The sequence below is a fragment of the Amaranthus tricolor genome, chromosome 17, assembly GCF_026212465.1.
Source record: "Amaranthus tricolor cultivar Red isolate AtriRed21 chromosome 17, ASM2621246v1, whole genome shotgun sequence".
Classification (NCBI taxonomy): Eukaryota; Viridiplantae; Streptophyta; class Magnoliopsida; order Caryophyllales; family Amaranthaceae; genus Amaranthus; species Amaranthus tricolor.
This window is the reverse complement of record NC_080063.1, coordinates 5,350,780-5,365,459: the sequence shown is the minus strand read 5'-3', so window position 1 is coordinate 5,365,459 and position 14,680 is coordinate 5,350,780. Positions and strand designations below refer to the sequence as shown.

General features: G+C 30.5%; 3 protein-coding genes across 3 annotated transcripts; 2 read left to right on the top strand and 1 right to left on the bottom strand.

Annotated features, from left to right (window-relative positions):
* Positions 1-2,934: 2,934 nt before the first annotated feature.
* LOC130804557 (uncharacterized) lies at positions 2,935-3,711 on the top strand. Its single transcript, XM_057669025.1, has 2 exons — positions 2,935-3,124; positions 3,264-3,711. Exons 1-2 carry the CDS (start codon positions 2,967-2,969, stop codon positions 3,709-3,711), a joined length of 606 nt encoding a protein of 201 aa, XP_057525008.1. The 5' UTR covers positions 2,935-2,966.
* Positions 3,712-4,157: 446 nt separating this feature from the next.
* Positions 4,158-5,836, top strand: LOC130804743 (uncharacterized). Its single transcript, XM_057669300.1, has 2 exons — positions 4,158-5,572; positions 5,669-5,836. The coding sequence occupies exon 1, from the start codon at positions 4,271-4,273 to the stop codon at positions 4,844-4,846; it is 576 nt and encodes a 191-aa protein (XP_057525283.1). The 5' UTR covers positions 4,158-4,270; the 3' UTR covers positions 4,847-5,572; positions 5,669-5,836.
* Positions 5,837-6,730: 894 nt separating this feature from the next.
* On the bottom strand, positions 6,731-10,621 carry LOC130804556 (protein FAR1-RELATED SEQUENCE 5-like). Its single transcript, XM_057669024.1, has 3 exons — positions 10,034-10,621; positions 7,260-9,481; positions 6,731-6,880 (listed from the first exon to the last, which is right to left on the bottom strand). The coding sequence occupies exons 1-3, from the start codon at positions 10,107-10,109 to the stop codon at positions 6,731-6,733; spliced, it is 2,448 nt and encodes an 815-aa protein (XP_057525007.1). The 5' UTR covers positions 10,110-10,621.
* Positions 10,622-14,680: the final 4,059 nt, after the last annotated feature.

Here is a 14,680-nt window from a genome sequence, read left to right as displayed (position 1 = left end):
TATGGTAAATAGGAGAAAATATCATTATTAAACTCCTCCTATTTAGTATTTACCCCATTAGTCTCATTTGCCTGGGCACATTTACTAATACAATAATTCTATTATTAATATCTCTAATTTTATATTATTAAAAATTATAAAAGTTTCATATATTAATGATTTGTGCATTGAAATGAATGAAACAAGATCACACTTATAAGTTATAAATTAAGAATAAAGTACAAGTTAAAAGTGATTAATGAACAGTATCAAAAGTCAGACGAAACTATTAGGATAAATAGAAGGGAGTATTAAATTAATAAATAAATAAATAAACACTATGTTTTCCTCTAAAAGAAAAATCTATGTACATACAATATATGTAACATCTGTTTTTTTTTAAATAATAATAATAATAATAATAATAATAATAAATAAATAAATTTCAAAAAAAAATTTTTTTAAAAAAAACTTCCCATTAATAAATAATTTCCCACTTCTCCCTCTAAATCTTATAACTAACCTCACTTACCTATTATAAATTAAACCAATTTTAATTCATTCACATTATTACTCACATTTCTTTTTCTTTTCTCTTACAAACTACTTCCTCCATCTTCCAATTGCTTAAAATTCAGTCAAGAAAACGCAAGATTTCGATATTAAAGATAGCAAATTCGTAGACAGAGATTATTAGGAGCGTACGTTGTCTAAGATCGCGTGACAAGGTAATTCTCAATGTCCATCTAATTAGGACTATCCTGTTAATATTATGTGCTAAGTGATAATTAATGTGTTTAAATAGAATGCATGATTTTATATGACATTATTTTGTATGATATTATGTTTTATATATTCTCAAATTATATCTACTATTATCTTTGTCAAACTTGAATTTATAATTACTATTTTGATAAAATTTATATTATTATTTTGATAACGAAATTAGATACGGTTTAATTTGAAAGGGAAATACTTATAATATTATTATTTTGATGAAGGTTATATTATTATTTTAGTGATGTTTTTAAATGCGATTGAATTTGGGAGAAAAATATTATGATATTAATATTGCAATTGAATATTCTTGAGATATATTTTTCTTGGGAAAACCTAGGATCATAAAATAAAATGTAAAATATATGTTTGATTATATGTTTGTGTGCACGCCACTAATTATTAAAATATATTAAATCACGTAAAGTGTAACACGGGGGAAATGAAGCTCTTATATCTGTTGTGATCTAAGTATAAGGGCGATGAACAGGTTGCCCTGTTTGGTTAGTATAGTTGCCGACAGGTATTATTATTTCTGATACTTGATACGATGTTTGGTCTTCCTTCTATTTGTTGTGATCCAAGTAGAAGAAGTGTGCACACTAGGGTTCCCTGAGACTACTCTGCTGGCTTTGAATTATTTGGGGTGACGACCTCTTGATGAAGTAGGTATAGAGGTAAAGCCTCGGCCTACTGGCGATCTCGTTCCCTCAAATTAAAAAATTTGATTATGTGTTTGTCATTATTAAATATCAAATTAATAAATTGGTTTATGTGATATTATATATATTGTTTTCTCAAATTGTTTTTCTTTTAAACTCAGCTATTAATTATTTTCTAAAATTATTTTCAATTTGATTATATTTTATTTTTTAAATCATTTTCAAACTTAATCGTTTTACGGGATGGAGTTGGAATTACTCAATTTTCTGATTTTGGGAGTCTTTCCCATGTTTTTCTTGCATTCTTATGTTGCAGGTTATTGATTGCGTGGGCATCGTGGAGTGAAGATCAATTAGAAATATAGCTTTTATTAGAGTCGTATTTTAGTTTAATTTTTTTTAGTTGTTTAAATTATTTTATAGACATAGATTGCGTTTCAGTCTTCTCTTATGTTGTAAGACCCTTTATTGCATTTAAATTATTAAGTTATTTCTTAGTCGTTAAGCCTTATATTTATTTTATTAGAAATAGATGTGGCGGTAACACTCCCTATTGAGAGTTTTACAATATATATATATATATATATATATATATATATATATATATATATGTATATAGGAGTATATATATATATATATATATATATATATATATATATATATATATATATATATATATATGTGTGTGTGTGTGTGTGTGTGTGTGTGTGTGTGTGTGTGTGTGTGTGTGTGTGTGTGTGTGTGTTTGTGTGTGTATATATATATATATATATATATATATATATATATATATATATATATATATATATATATATATATATATATATATATATATATATATATATATATATATAGATTTTGGATCAAATGAGAAGGGGTATGAAAATGAGAAGGGTGAGAAGTAATCTAAACCATTCATTTTTTTGATCAACGGACAGATTTAATTAGCATTTTTTCATAGTTGCACGCGGTTCAATTTGGATTTTTCATGTAATTTGAACCGGTTTTTTATTGATTAACCGGTTCAATATATAAAGAATTTTTTTTTTCTCTCTCCTACTTTACTTTCTCGACATTTTCTTTGCGTTCCATCCTCAAGAATTTTCGTCTTCCTCCCGTTCATTTTTCTTGGATTTTATTTGTTCTTCAATCGTTTGAATCTCAACCGTTCCATCCTGCTTTACTTTCGTTTGAATCTCGACATTTTCATTGTTCTTCAATCGTTCTTGGATTTTATTTCAGGTATTTCAGTTCTTGATTTAAGGGTTTATTTTCTTCGATTTTTGGTGTTTATTTGTATATTACTCTGGTATTTGATATTTAGGGTTAATTTCTGTTGATATTATTTGATATTACTCTGCTTTACTTCGATTTTCATCTTGTTCTGCGACTTTTCATTTTCATTCGATTTTTAGGGTTAATTTCTTCATCTTGTTCTGCGACTTTACTTCAAATGTTTTGATTTTTTTAGTCTCGACATTTTGATATTATTTTTGGTTTAATTCTGGTTTTTTAAATCTTCGATTATCACTTTTTTTTTTAGTTGTCATGGCAAAAACAAGAGGTTCGTCAACTTCGAAGTCAGGTCATCAACGAGGTCGCAGTATTCCAGTTGATATTCCCTCCACTTCTAATTTACATTTGAATTCCAACACAAGAAAGAGAAGAGCTGAGGAAACTGACAATGTACAACAAAGGTCTGTAAGGTATGTTGAATTCCAAAATTGTAATTCCAACAAAGTATTCCAGGTCATCAACATTGTAATTATTCATAGTCATAGTATCCTTTATTGATAACATAGTATCTTTTTCTAAGAACATTGTATATTTTTTTTGTTGTTGCAGGTTGAGATCTACATTCCAGACAAAAAGTAGACCTTCTCAATTGATCAAATTGATGAAGGGATTCACTGAGAAACAAAAAATCTCAGTGAGAGAGATTGGTTTTGGTGGCCTTCTTGATTTAAAGTTATGTAGAAATCCATCTGCAATGCTTGGTTGGCTTGTAGATTGTATTAAGGAGGAAACATCTGCTAATCATTTTGGCAGTGGTTTAATTTTGAGTACATATCCCGTGAGTCAGACGATGGTTTTTGAGTATGGTCAAGCTGTTGGGTTAAAGGTGAACAACGTTGATATTGGTCAACCAAGTGTAAATGCAGAACCCTTCAGAGATCAAACAGTGCAAGACGAAGATAAAATTGAGTTTCACTTGCCGTTAAATGCAATGCGTAATTCTGAAATACGCCAAGTAGCTGAGGATGTAAGTATGATCTTACTTATTTATGTATAACAAACATTTTAATGATAACACAGTAGCATTCTCCTGTATCTTTAAGTATGATCAAACACAGTAGCATTTTAATCACAAACATTTTAAGTATGATAACAAAGTAGCATTCTCCTGTATCTTTAAGTATGATCAAACACAGTAGCATTTTAATGATAACATTTTAATGATATGCACAGTAGCATTTTAAGTATGTAAGTGTAAGTATGATCAAACAGTAGCATTCTCCTGTATAACAAACATTTTTCAAATTTTCAAAATAGAACACAGTAGCTATACATTGTCATAGTAACTTTTAATCACAACATAGTATCTTTTTCTAAGAACATAGTAGCATTCACCTTGGCAAAAAATATTTTTCAAAATTTCAAAACAGAACATAGTAGCTATACACAGTCATAGTAACTTTTAATGATAACATAGTATCTTTTTCTAAGAACATAGTAGCATTCACTTTTGGAAAATAATCATAACATAGTATTTTAAGAACATAGTTACTTTTAATTTGAACAACATTTAACTTTATCTTTACTTATTTTTGTAGGAAATATGTGAGTTGCTGATGCTGATGAGGAGAGACACTCAAGTTGTCTCCGAGTTTTACATGCAGAAAATTAAGTTGTTTTTAGAACAAAAACGTTCATTTTCTTCTCCTCCTGTCCCTTTTCCTGATGTTCCTTCTACCTCATCCACACCTTTTTCTGAAACCCAAAGTTTTTTCATGAATCCTACCGTGCTCAATACTATCGATGAGATAGTTGACACGGTTAAATGGGTTACCTCTATTCCCAGGATGGTGAATGAGGTTTTTGTTGCTGATGAGGGTGATGTAGATGTAGATGTAGTGGATGAGGTTGAATTGGATCAAGTTGTAAATAATGTTGTAAATAATGTTGCTGATGAGGGTGATGATGATGTTGTAAATAATATCACTGTTTTTGAAAGCCATGGTTATGAGAATGTATTAATACATGGCAGGGCTAAGTGTTCCATTCCTTTCAGAGGTGTGAATGATAAATTTACATATGTTTCACATCTGCTGAAGTCAAACAAAAAATATATGAGACAACTTGGTTCGTTACTTCAAGAAACAGTTGACTATTGTTTTGTTTCTGATCAATGTTTTGACAATAGGTGAGTCTTTTTTTTTGGTTTTTCTTTTTATGTGATTTTTGTTTTTTATTATACTTATTTAATTCCTTTTTATTTGACAGTGAATTGCTCATTAATTATGAGGACAATTTGAGGATTCAAAGGGAAGAGTTTTATACTCTTGGGGATCCCTCAAAGTGTACTCATGTTTCTGTTGTGGATTGTTGGTGTTTATTGCTCAATGAAAATGAAAAGAACAAGCAATCTTCAAAAAAGTTCTTCTTTAGTGCTAGTTCTAGTGTACGTTTTTTGTCATTTTTATTCTAAATTACTTTTCTTTTATTTTGAATTATTTTTAGTTATTTCATTGTTTTTTTTTTACAGCTTGCTTTGTTGGATTTTAATAATAATGGTGGTTCTGAACAAATTGATTTAATTTGTGATTCTTGGGTCAAATGGGTGGATTTCAACCAAGTTGATTTGACTAAGTTTGATCTGGTAAGATATTTTTTTAATGATTGATTGGCTTATATAGTCACTATTTTAGTTGTTATAGCTACTAATAGGTAGTTAGTACTTGTGCAGTCACTTTTTTTTAGATATATTTATTGATTCAGTGATATATAATATACAGATTGTTGTCCCGATATTGAAAGGCAGTCAGTACTTCTTACTTCTTCTGAATATGAAGTTAAGAATGGTTCAATGGATAGACAATGTGAACCATACTGCTGTTTCAGAAGAAGAAATTAGAAAGCTCGGTGACACTATGGTATGTGTAGCATTTTATTATCCTGAAAAACCTTTTGCCTATGTTGCTAAGATTATGAAATATTTATTAATAAATATTTAAATGAAACTTTTGTAGAAAGATTTGTTGTCAACAATTTTTGATGATAAGATGCAAGCTACTCATGTTATTCCATTATGGAAAATGGAACGAGTTCCCACCGATTGGAAAATGACTGCTAGGACAAACATTGAAAGTGATGTATTTATGATGATGAGCATGCTGTTTTTCGAGGGAACAGTTGATTTCCAGTGTCCAATATTGAATGCAGTTACGATTTTTCTTCTTAATATTATTTTTAAATGTATTTTTTTTGAATGACATTCTAATTAAAAGATTCAAACTAAATGTATTTTCTTTTTATGTAGGCTCCATTGAGACATGTGGCAAGAGTTAAGATTGCCGGATCTTTATTGTTATCTGATTTGAACAAACAAAGATCCAAAGTTTTAGAAGAGCTGTCCAATTTTAAAGATAAAAGACGCTCCATTGCCAAACAAGTTTCTATCAGAAGATTAAAGATTCGTTAATGTGAAGTACAAGATGAAGTTGTGAATTTTTAAGTTGTACAAACATTTGATGGAACATAGTAGATAATCAGGCACTTAGGCTTAGGCTTTAGGTTGTACAAGATGAAGTACAAGGCTGATATTTTTGCAACAAAGTTTTTTCAAAATTACAAAACAGAAGACAGTAGCTATACATTGTCATAGTAACTTTTAATCACAACATAGTATCTTTTCTTAAGAACATAGTATCATTCACTTTTGCAACAAAAGTTTTTTCAAAATTACAAAGGAGTTGTAATTACAAAGTGGTATGCTATGTTGTTGGTGCTAACCGCCCCCCTGTATGGTAAACTAAGGAGTTTTCTTGGTTAGACTCAATTCATAAGAGGAACAAGAGAGAGCATGTAGTATGACCGGAATTCTATTTGATAAAGAAGCATTCGTTATCAAACCGTTGGATGCAAAGATGTCATATAAAAAAAATAGATGAACCACAATGCCTATTTGGTAACTCAGCATGTCGAGTATGATTGGCTCCCGTTATGGTGCTCCAAATGTAAACAATTTGGGCACATGTCGAAGTGGGTGAGAAAAAATAAAGGTTTATCAATTGACCAGAAAACCGCCATGTTTAATGGGCAAATTTAGCAGCATGTAGGAATCCTAAAATTGCAGTAACAGCTGATGTTCCTAAACCTTGTGCATCCACTAGTAAGGAGGATGCTATGAATCCAGCAGAACATCCGTGTGCATAACCAGTCAAATGTACAGAAGACAGTAGCTATACATTGTCATAGTAACTTTTAATCACAACATAGTATCTTTTCTTAAGAACATAGTATCATTCACTTTTGCAACAAAAGTTTTTTCAAAATTACAAAACAGAAGACAGTAGCTATACATTGTCATAGTAACTTTTAATAACAACATAGTATCTTTTCCTAAGAACATAGTAGCATTCATTTTTGCAACAAAAGATTTTTCAAAATTACAAAACAAAAGACAGTAGCTATCCATAGTCATCTTAATATAATCTCTTTATCTATCTGTTCTTCAGCATCAATTTTCCTGCATAACAAAAATTTTGCACTTTCATTTACATAATCAAACTATTTAATAAGGATACAATATAATATAAGCAAATTATATATATTTTATACCTTAAGTGGGGTATCTTTTGTTGATGGGCAATTTCGACTATCATGATAATCAAATTTACCACAAGTTTTGCACTTTCTTTTGGGCTTCTTGCTTTGCTCAATAGTTTGTTCCTTTTCCCCAATTATTCTTTGCCTTTTTCCTTTGTTCTTTGATTGGATTGGGTTTTGTATTTCCATTGTCGAAGATGAACTTGTGCCTACTAACAATTCGATTTGTTGCTCTTTAGTAATGTCCACCCTCACATCATCACTTTCCTCCAATTTTCTACTAATATCTTTTAGGTTTTGTAAAAGTGATTGTAAATCACTCTCACTCCGTTGAGCTAAACCTACACAATTGAATATTTCACACCAAACTTCCCCCAACAACTTCCCCACGTTGTTACACTTTTTGCTCTCTTCAATCAGATTCCCATGCAAATCAAAAATAGGCTTCTTTAATGCTAGCTTCGTCCAACGATCTAAAACATATTGCTTTGGTATTTGTGTTATTTGTCTTGCACTCATAACACAAATCGCATGGGAACATAATATTCCTATCCGTTTAAATAACTTGCAATCACAATCTACCTTCAACTCGTCAATCGAACTTCCCAGTATAAAATTCACCTTGTACATCTTACTTACCGTTGAGTCCAAAACAGTTATACTTTCCACACTTTCATTCTTTTCAATACTTTGAATATAAGTTTTGAAACAAGACTTATAAACTTCATTTTGAAAAAGAAAAAAAATTTTTCTAGTATAGACTTCACCGGCATGTTTTTCAATCGGCAATGGTGTTTTATATTGTGGGTTTGTGTGAAGTGATTCAGCATTGAGCTTATCTTGTTTGTACCTCTGTGCATCCATTGCACTTTCATAACTCATATAAAATTCAACAAGTGTCATGTGAGGGTTTGAAAAGTGGTTGAAGAAACTATTAACACTTTCCGATCGGGATGTAGTTCTCAAAATCCCCCCCAATGGGATATCCCTAAAATATGCGGGTATCCATTGATCTCGTATACTAAATATACTAGTAAACCATTTATCTGTTTGAAGATTGTATTTGGTCATAATTCCCTCCCATTTTTCTTCAAATTCATCTTCTTCTTGATCAATATTCCACACACACCCATTTAATTCTTTCAAAAAATCTTCATTTTTGTTCAATTCCGGTCCAACTTTATCAGTCACTTTACTCATGATGTGCCACATGCAAAGTTTGTGTATTGTGTGTGGAAATACATTTTTAATCGCAATTTTCATTGCAGGGTCTTGATCAGTTATCAAATATGTTGGCATACACTCCCCCATACAATGTAAAAAAGTTCTAAATAACCACTCAAAAGATTCACTATCTTCCTTAGCTAATAAACCTATACCAAATGTAATACAAGACTTATGATGATCTACTCCGGTAAAAGGGGCTAAAACCATGCTATACTTATTGGTGTTATAAGTACAATCAAAAGTAACCATTTCTCCAAATAAACAATAATTCTTTCTACTTATCGCATCGGCCCAAAATAAACGTGATATGTGGTCCTCCTCATCTAAAGCATAATCAAAATAAAACCCCGTGTAAATATCTCTTTTTCTGATAAAATTCTCGATCAACATCTTCCCATCATCTCCTTTGATATATGCTTTCAAATCCCTATGGAAATTCTTAAAATCTTGCATTGTCACTCCCACATTCTCATAACTCCCGACATTTTCCTTAAACAATCTAAAGGATTTGACCGGTCCTATATTAACCCGTGCATTCTTAGATATGAAATTTTTGTGCAACAAAGTCATTTTCCTATTACCCAATAAAAATTGACGCGATGTAGGGCTAACTAGACAATGATTGTGCGCCTCTTCGAATTTTAAAACATGGTATGTTCTCTTCGCTATGTCATATTTCAAAATCAATCTAGCTTTACAACCAATTCTTTTGGTTGATCTCTTATAACGTGCAACAACATCTGCACTTTTCTTAGGGTTAGGTTTTATGATACCCTCCCTACTACAAACAAAATATTTTAAAAAAACAATACCCTTTTTTTTGTAGGTAGTAGATGAACGTATATCAAAACCGCAAATTTCAGCATATTTACCATAAAAATCTAAGGCTTTCTCTAAGTTTTCAAAAGCCATACCAACAAATGGCTTTTTATCAAACTCACAATGAGGAATCCACAGGGTTGAACCATTTGGGGTAACTTGTGTAATAGTTCTTGGAGTTTGAGTCCCTGTATAACAATCCAAAGTTTTTCCAAAATTAAAAAAGAAGGCAGTAGCTATACATCGTCATAGTAACTTTTAATCACAACATAGTATCTTTTTTTAAGAACATAGTAGCATTCACCTTGGCAACAAATATTTTTCAAAATTTCAAAACAGAACACAGTAGCTATACACAGTCATAGTAACTTTTAATGATAACATAGTATCTTTTTCTAAGAACATAGTAGCATTCACCTTGGCAACAAAGATTTTCAAAACTTTCAAAAGAGAAGACAGTAGCTATACATTGTCATAGTAACTTTTAATCACAACATAGTATCTTTTTCTAAGAACATAGTAGCATTCACCTTGGCAACAAATATTTTTCAAAATTTCAAAACAGAACACAGTAGCTATACACAGTCATAGTAACTTTTAATCACAACATAGTATCTTTTTCTAAGAACATAGTAGCATTCACCTTGGCAACAAAGATTTTCAATATTACAAAAAAACGAAATCAAAATATGCACAATCATAACTTAGTATTTTTTTTTTGAAGAACATAATAACATTACCTTCTGACAATTCTTTTTCATTGTTGGAAGTTTTTGGTGAATCTTCCACATTTAGCACTTTTTGTAAATCTTCCATAGTATCTCAATCTGAGTCTGTTAATCAAAATCAACAAGAAGATTCACATCAAGATCTGAGTCTGTAAATCAAAATCAACAAAGAAAAACGAAAATGAAAATCTGACTCTCAGTTTTGAAGATACTAAATCGAAAACGAAAATGAAAAACTAAGAAATCAATCAAAACAAATCTGAATTTGTAAAAGGTACACATAAGAAAACGAAAACAAGTAAAGATTTTTGACAGACTAAGTAATCAAGAGAAGAGGAAATTTTCGCAGAAGAAAACGAAAACTAAAAAATGAATCAAAACAAATCGAAAAATAAAAACTATAAAATGGTAAATTTCTAATTTGCATACCTTAATTCAATAGAAGAGGAAGATTTCGCAGAAGAAATCAAAGGTTTTTCGAAGGTTTTTCGAAGGTTTTGAAGGTTTTTCGAAGAGTATAGCTTGGAAGAGAGAAGGCGCTTGTGTTCTTCCGGCTTTTTTTTTTTTGCCCTATTTTTTCCGGCTTGATATCTAGACCATTAGATCTTTGAGAAATCGACGGCTCAAAATCCTTCTCACCCTTCTCATTTTCATACCCCTTCTCATTGGATCCCTCCCCTATATATATATATATATATATATATATATATATATATATATATATATATATATATATATATATATATATATATATATATATATATATATATATGTATTTCAAGACCTAGTTAGGTTATTATTTTTCAGAAACAAAAAATGGCTAATTAGTGTATATGGCTATTGTATATTTGGGTTAGCAAATTCATTGAATCATAAATATATGGAGTGTTTTTATATTTCTTCTGTCTTACTTTGAAATTATTGTGCTTGTACATGACAATCCATCCCTGATAGCTACATGTAAAAAGAGAATGAAAATGATCCTAATAAAATTTCTAATCATAATATTTTAATGGATGGTGTGTAATTTTTTCTTACATATACTAACTTTAACCATATTGTCATTTTCAGTCAAGTAATATCAAAACTAAATATTAAAAAATTGTTGAGTGTTTATTTTTTAAAGCTTTCACTTCAGATAATTTATACTATTGTATACGATTTAAGTCGTACGATACAATAATAATGGAGATTGGAGACTTATAAAGCAACATTCCTTAAAAAAAAATTGTTTTTACAAAATTTATTAAGATAGAATAAAAGTTTGTGATCATATTCAAATTCCTCTATAAGTGATGATATCTCATTTGTTGACCTTCTATCACATACTTATGATATTATGATATAACTTATAATATGATTTGTATGTTCCATATATACATTACATACTTTTAAGTTTTAAAATATATATGAAAATTATTTTATGTATGAAATTAAAAATATGTACAAATGTGCGTAATTGTAAAGTTTGGTGACATAATAAAAACCCTACTATTGAATTACAAGAATGATGAATTTATATACAACTAATAAAGATGGGCTCATTAACTACATATATTACAAAGGCCCAAGATAATACTACAATACTAAACCGAACACCCCTTCAAGTTGGAGCATGGAGATTACAAATGCCCAACTTGCGGAGAAGAGAGAAAAACTGACTTTGACCTAAAGCCTTCGTGAAGATATCTGCCAATTAAGAAGTAGTAGGAATATGAGAAGGATTTATAGTACCGTCTTGAATGGCATCATGCAAATAGTGACAATCAACCTCAATGTGTTTGGTGCGTTCATGAAACACTGAATTTTTAGCCAAATACAATGCAGATTGACCATCACAATAGAGTTTCATAGCTTTTGAGTGTTGCACTCCCAAACTCAACAACAAGTCCTTCAACCATTTGAGCTCACAAGTAATCGCTGCCATTGATCGTATTTTGTCTTAGCTGAAGACCTAAAAATAGGAGAACGACCCAAGAAAACCAACCAACCAGACAAGGAACGATGAGCAAGAGGGCAACTAGCCTAATCGGAATCACACCAGCCACTCAAAGATTATTAATTTAGAGTAAAAGTTTGTGATCATATTCAAATTCCACCATAAGTGATGATATTTCATTTGTTAATGTTCTATCACATATTTATGATATGACTTATAATATGACTTGTATGTGCCGAACGTACACTACATACTTCTTAGTTTTAAAATATATAAAATTAAAAATAAGTATAAATGTACTGATATTTATAATTTATGAGCTAAATAGTTTTTTTTTTAATCATATATGTAAATATGTAATTGGGGCATAATGTGATTTCGATATTATTCCGCCTAAGAAATGTGGGAATATATTCTGAGGGATGTTTTCCCGATGATGAAGCGTGGATCATAATTCCTCGCCTTGAGATTTCACGCCTAATTGTGGCATATGCAATTTCAACTGTTGGAAGTGGCTCTTGATTCAATAGATCCCTCTTTTCTTTGTCAAATGTATCATTGATTCCGGCCAGAAATTGAAACAATCGTTGTTTTTGAATAAAGGTATTGAAGATTGTGATATCTTCAGTATGTTTCATGGGATTTGGTTGTCTTCGATCTATCTCCTTCCAAATCGTGGTCAATTTTCCATAAAAAACCTCTATTGGGTCTCTGTCTTGCTTTATGTTGTTGGCTTGAGAACTCAGATCAAAGATCTGGAGTTCATCCCTTCCACTGTTCAATAGAATTTCGATCCCCTTCCATAGATCCCTTGCAACGGTATAATCTAAGAACTGGTTTATGAGATCTGTATCAATGTTTGAAATAATCCATGATAGGACTATTGAATCCTTCTGCTTCCATGTTTGGTAATTAGGGTCTGTGATATTAGCAGGTTCGTCTATGATGTGGCTGAGACGTCCTCTGCACTCTAAGGCTATTTGCATCATTTTGCACCAGGTTGTGTAATTTTGGTAATTTAACTTTTCGGCCAATTTTGATTCTGATGGTATGGTTTCTAGGTTTGTGTTTGGTTTGTTTAGTTGCTGAAACAGTTTTAACATATGTTCCATCTGTTCCATGGTTATGAGTTGGTTTGGGTTTGTTTCTGCCATTGTTACAGGTAAGTTTTGAGGGTAAAGGATGATGCTGAACAAAGGTTAATCCCAGATTAAACCTTACAGCTCTGATACCATGAAGAATTAAAGAAAGCTAGTTTTAGGGTTAAAGGAATACTCGTTTTGTATTATTTCCATTGTAATTACAGCCCTAATTTATACAAACTCTATGAATTAATTAAGGAAATACAAAACTTGTGAAATCAGTAATTCCCTAATATATTGGACAAATTTGGGAAATTAATTATTTACTAAAACAGAAAAATATTCCCTAAGATCGGAGAATATATTCCCACATTTCTTAGGCGGAATAATATCGAAATCACATTATGCCCCAATTACATATTTACATATATGATTAAAAAAAAAACTATTTAGCTCATAAATTATAAATATCAGTACATTTATACTTATTTTTAATTTTATATATTTTAAAACTAAGAAGTATGTAGTGTACGTTCGGCACATACAAGTCATATTATAAGTCATATCATAAATATGTGATAGAACATTAACAAATGAAATATCATCACTTATGGTGGAATTTGAATATGATCACAAACTTTTACTCTAAATTAATAATCTTTGAGTGGCTGGTGTGATTCCGATTAGGCTAGTTGCCCTCTTGCTCATCGTTCCTTGTCTGGTTGGTTGGTTTTCTTGGGTCGTTCTCCTATTTTTAGGTCTTCAGCTAAGAGAAAATACGATCAATGGCAGCGATTACTTGTGAGCTCAAATGGTTGAAGGACTTGTTGTTGAGTTTGGGAGTGCAACACTCAAAAGCTATGAAACTCTATTGTGATGGTCAATCTGCATTGTATTTGGCTAAAAATTCAGTGTTTCATGAACGCACCAAACACATTGAGGTTGATTGTCACTATTTGCATGATGCCATTCAAGACGGTACTATAAATCCTTCTCATATTCCTACTACTTCTTAATTGGCAGATATCTTCACGAAGGCTTTAGGTCAAAGTCAGTTTTTCTCTCTTCTCCGCAAGTTGGGCATTTGTAATCTCCATGCTCCAACTTGAAGGGGTGTTCGGTTTAGTATTGTAGTATTATCTTGGGCCTTTGTAATATATGTAGTTAATGAGCCCATCTTTATTAGTTGTATATAAATTCATCATTCTTGTAATTCAATAGTAGGGTTTTTATTATGTCACCAAACTTTACAATTACGCACATTTGTACATATTTTTAATTTCATACATAAAATAATTTTCATATATATTTTAAAACTTAAAAGTATGTAATGTATATATGGAACATACAAATCATATTATAAGTTATATCATAATATCATAAGTATGTGATAGAAGGTCAACAAATGAGATATCATCACTTATAGAGGAATTTGAATATGATCACAAACTTTTATTCTATCTTAATAAATTTTGTAAAAACAATTTTTTTTTAAGGAATGTTGCTTTATAAGTCTCCAATCTCCATTATTATTGTATCGTACGACTTAAATCGTATACAATAGTATAAATTATCTGAAGTGAAAGCTTTAAAAAATAAACACTCAACAATTTTTTAATATTTAGTTTTGATATTACT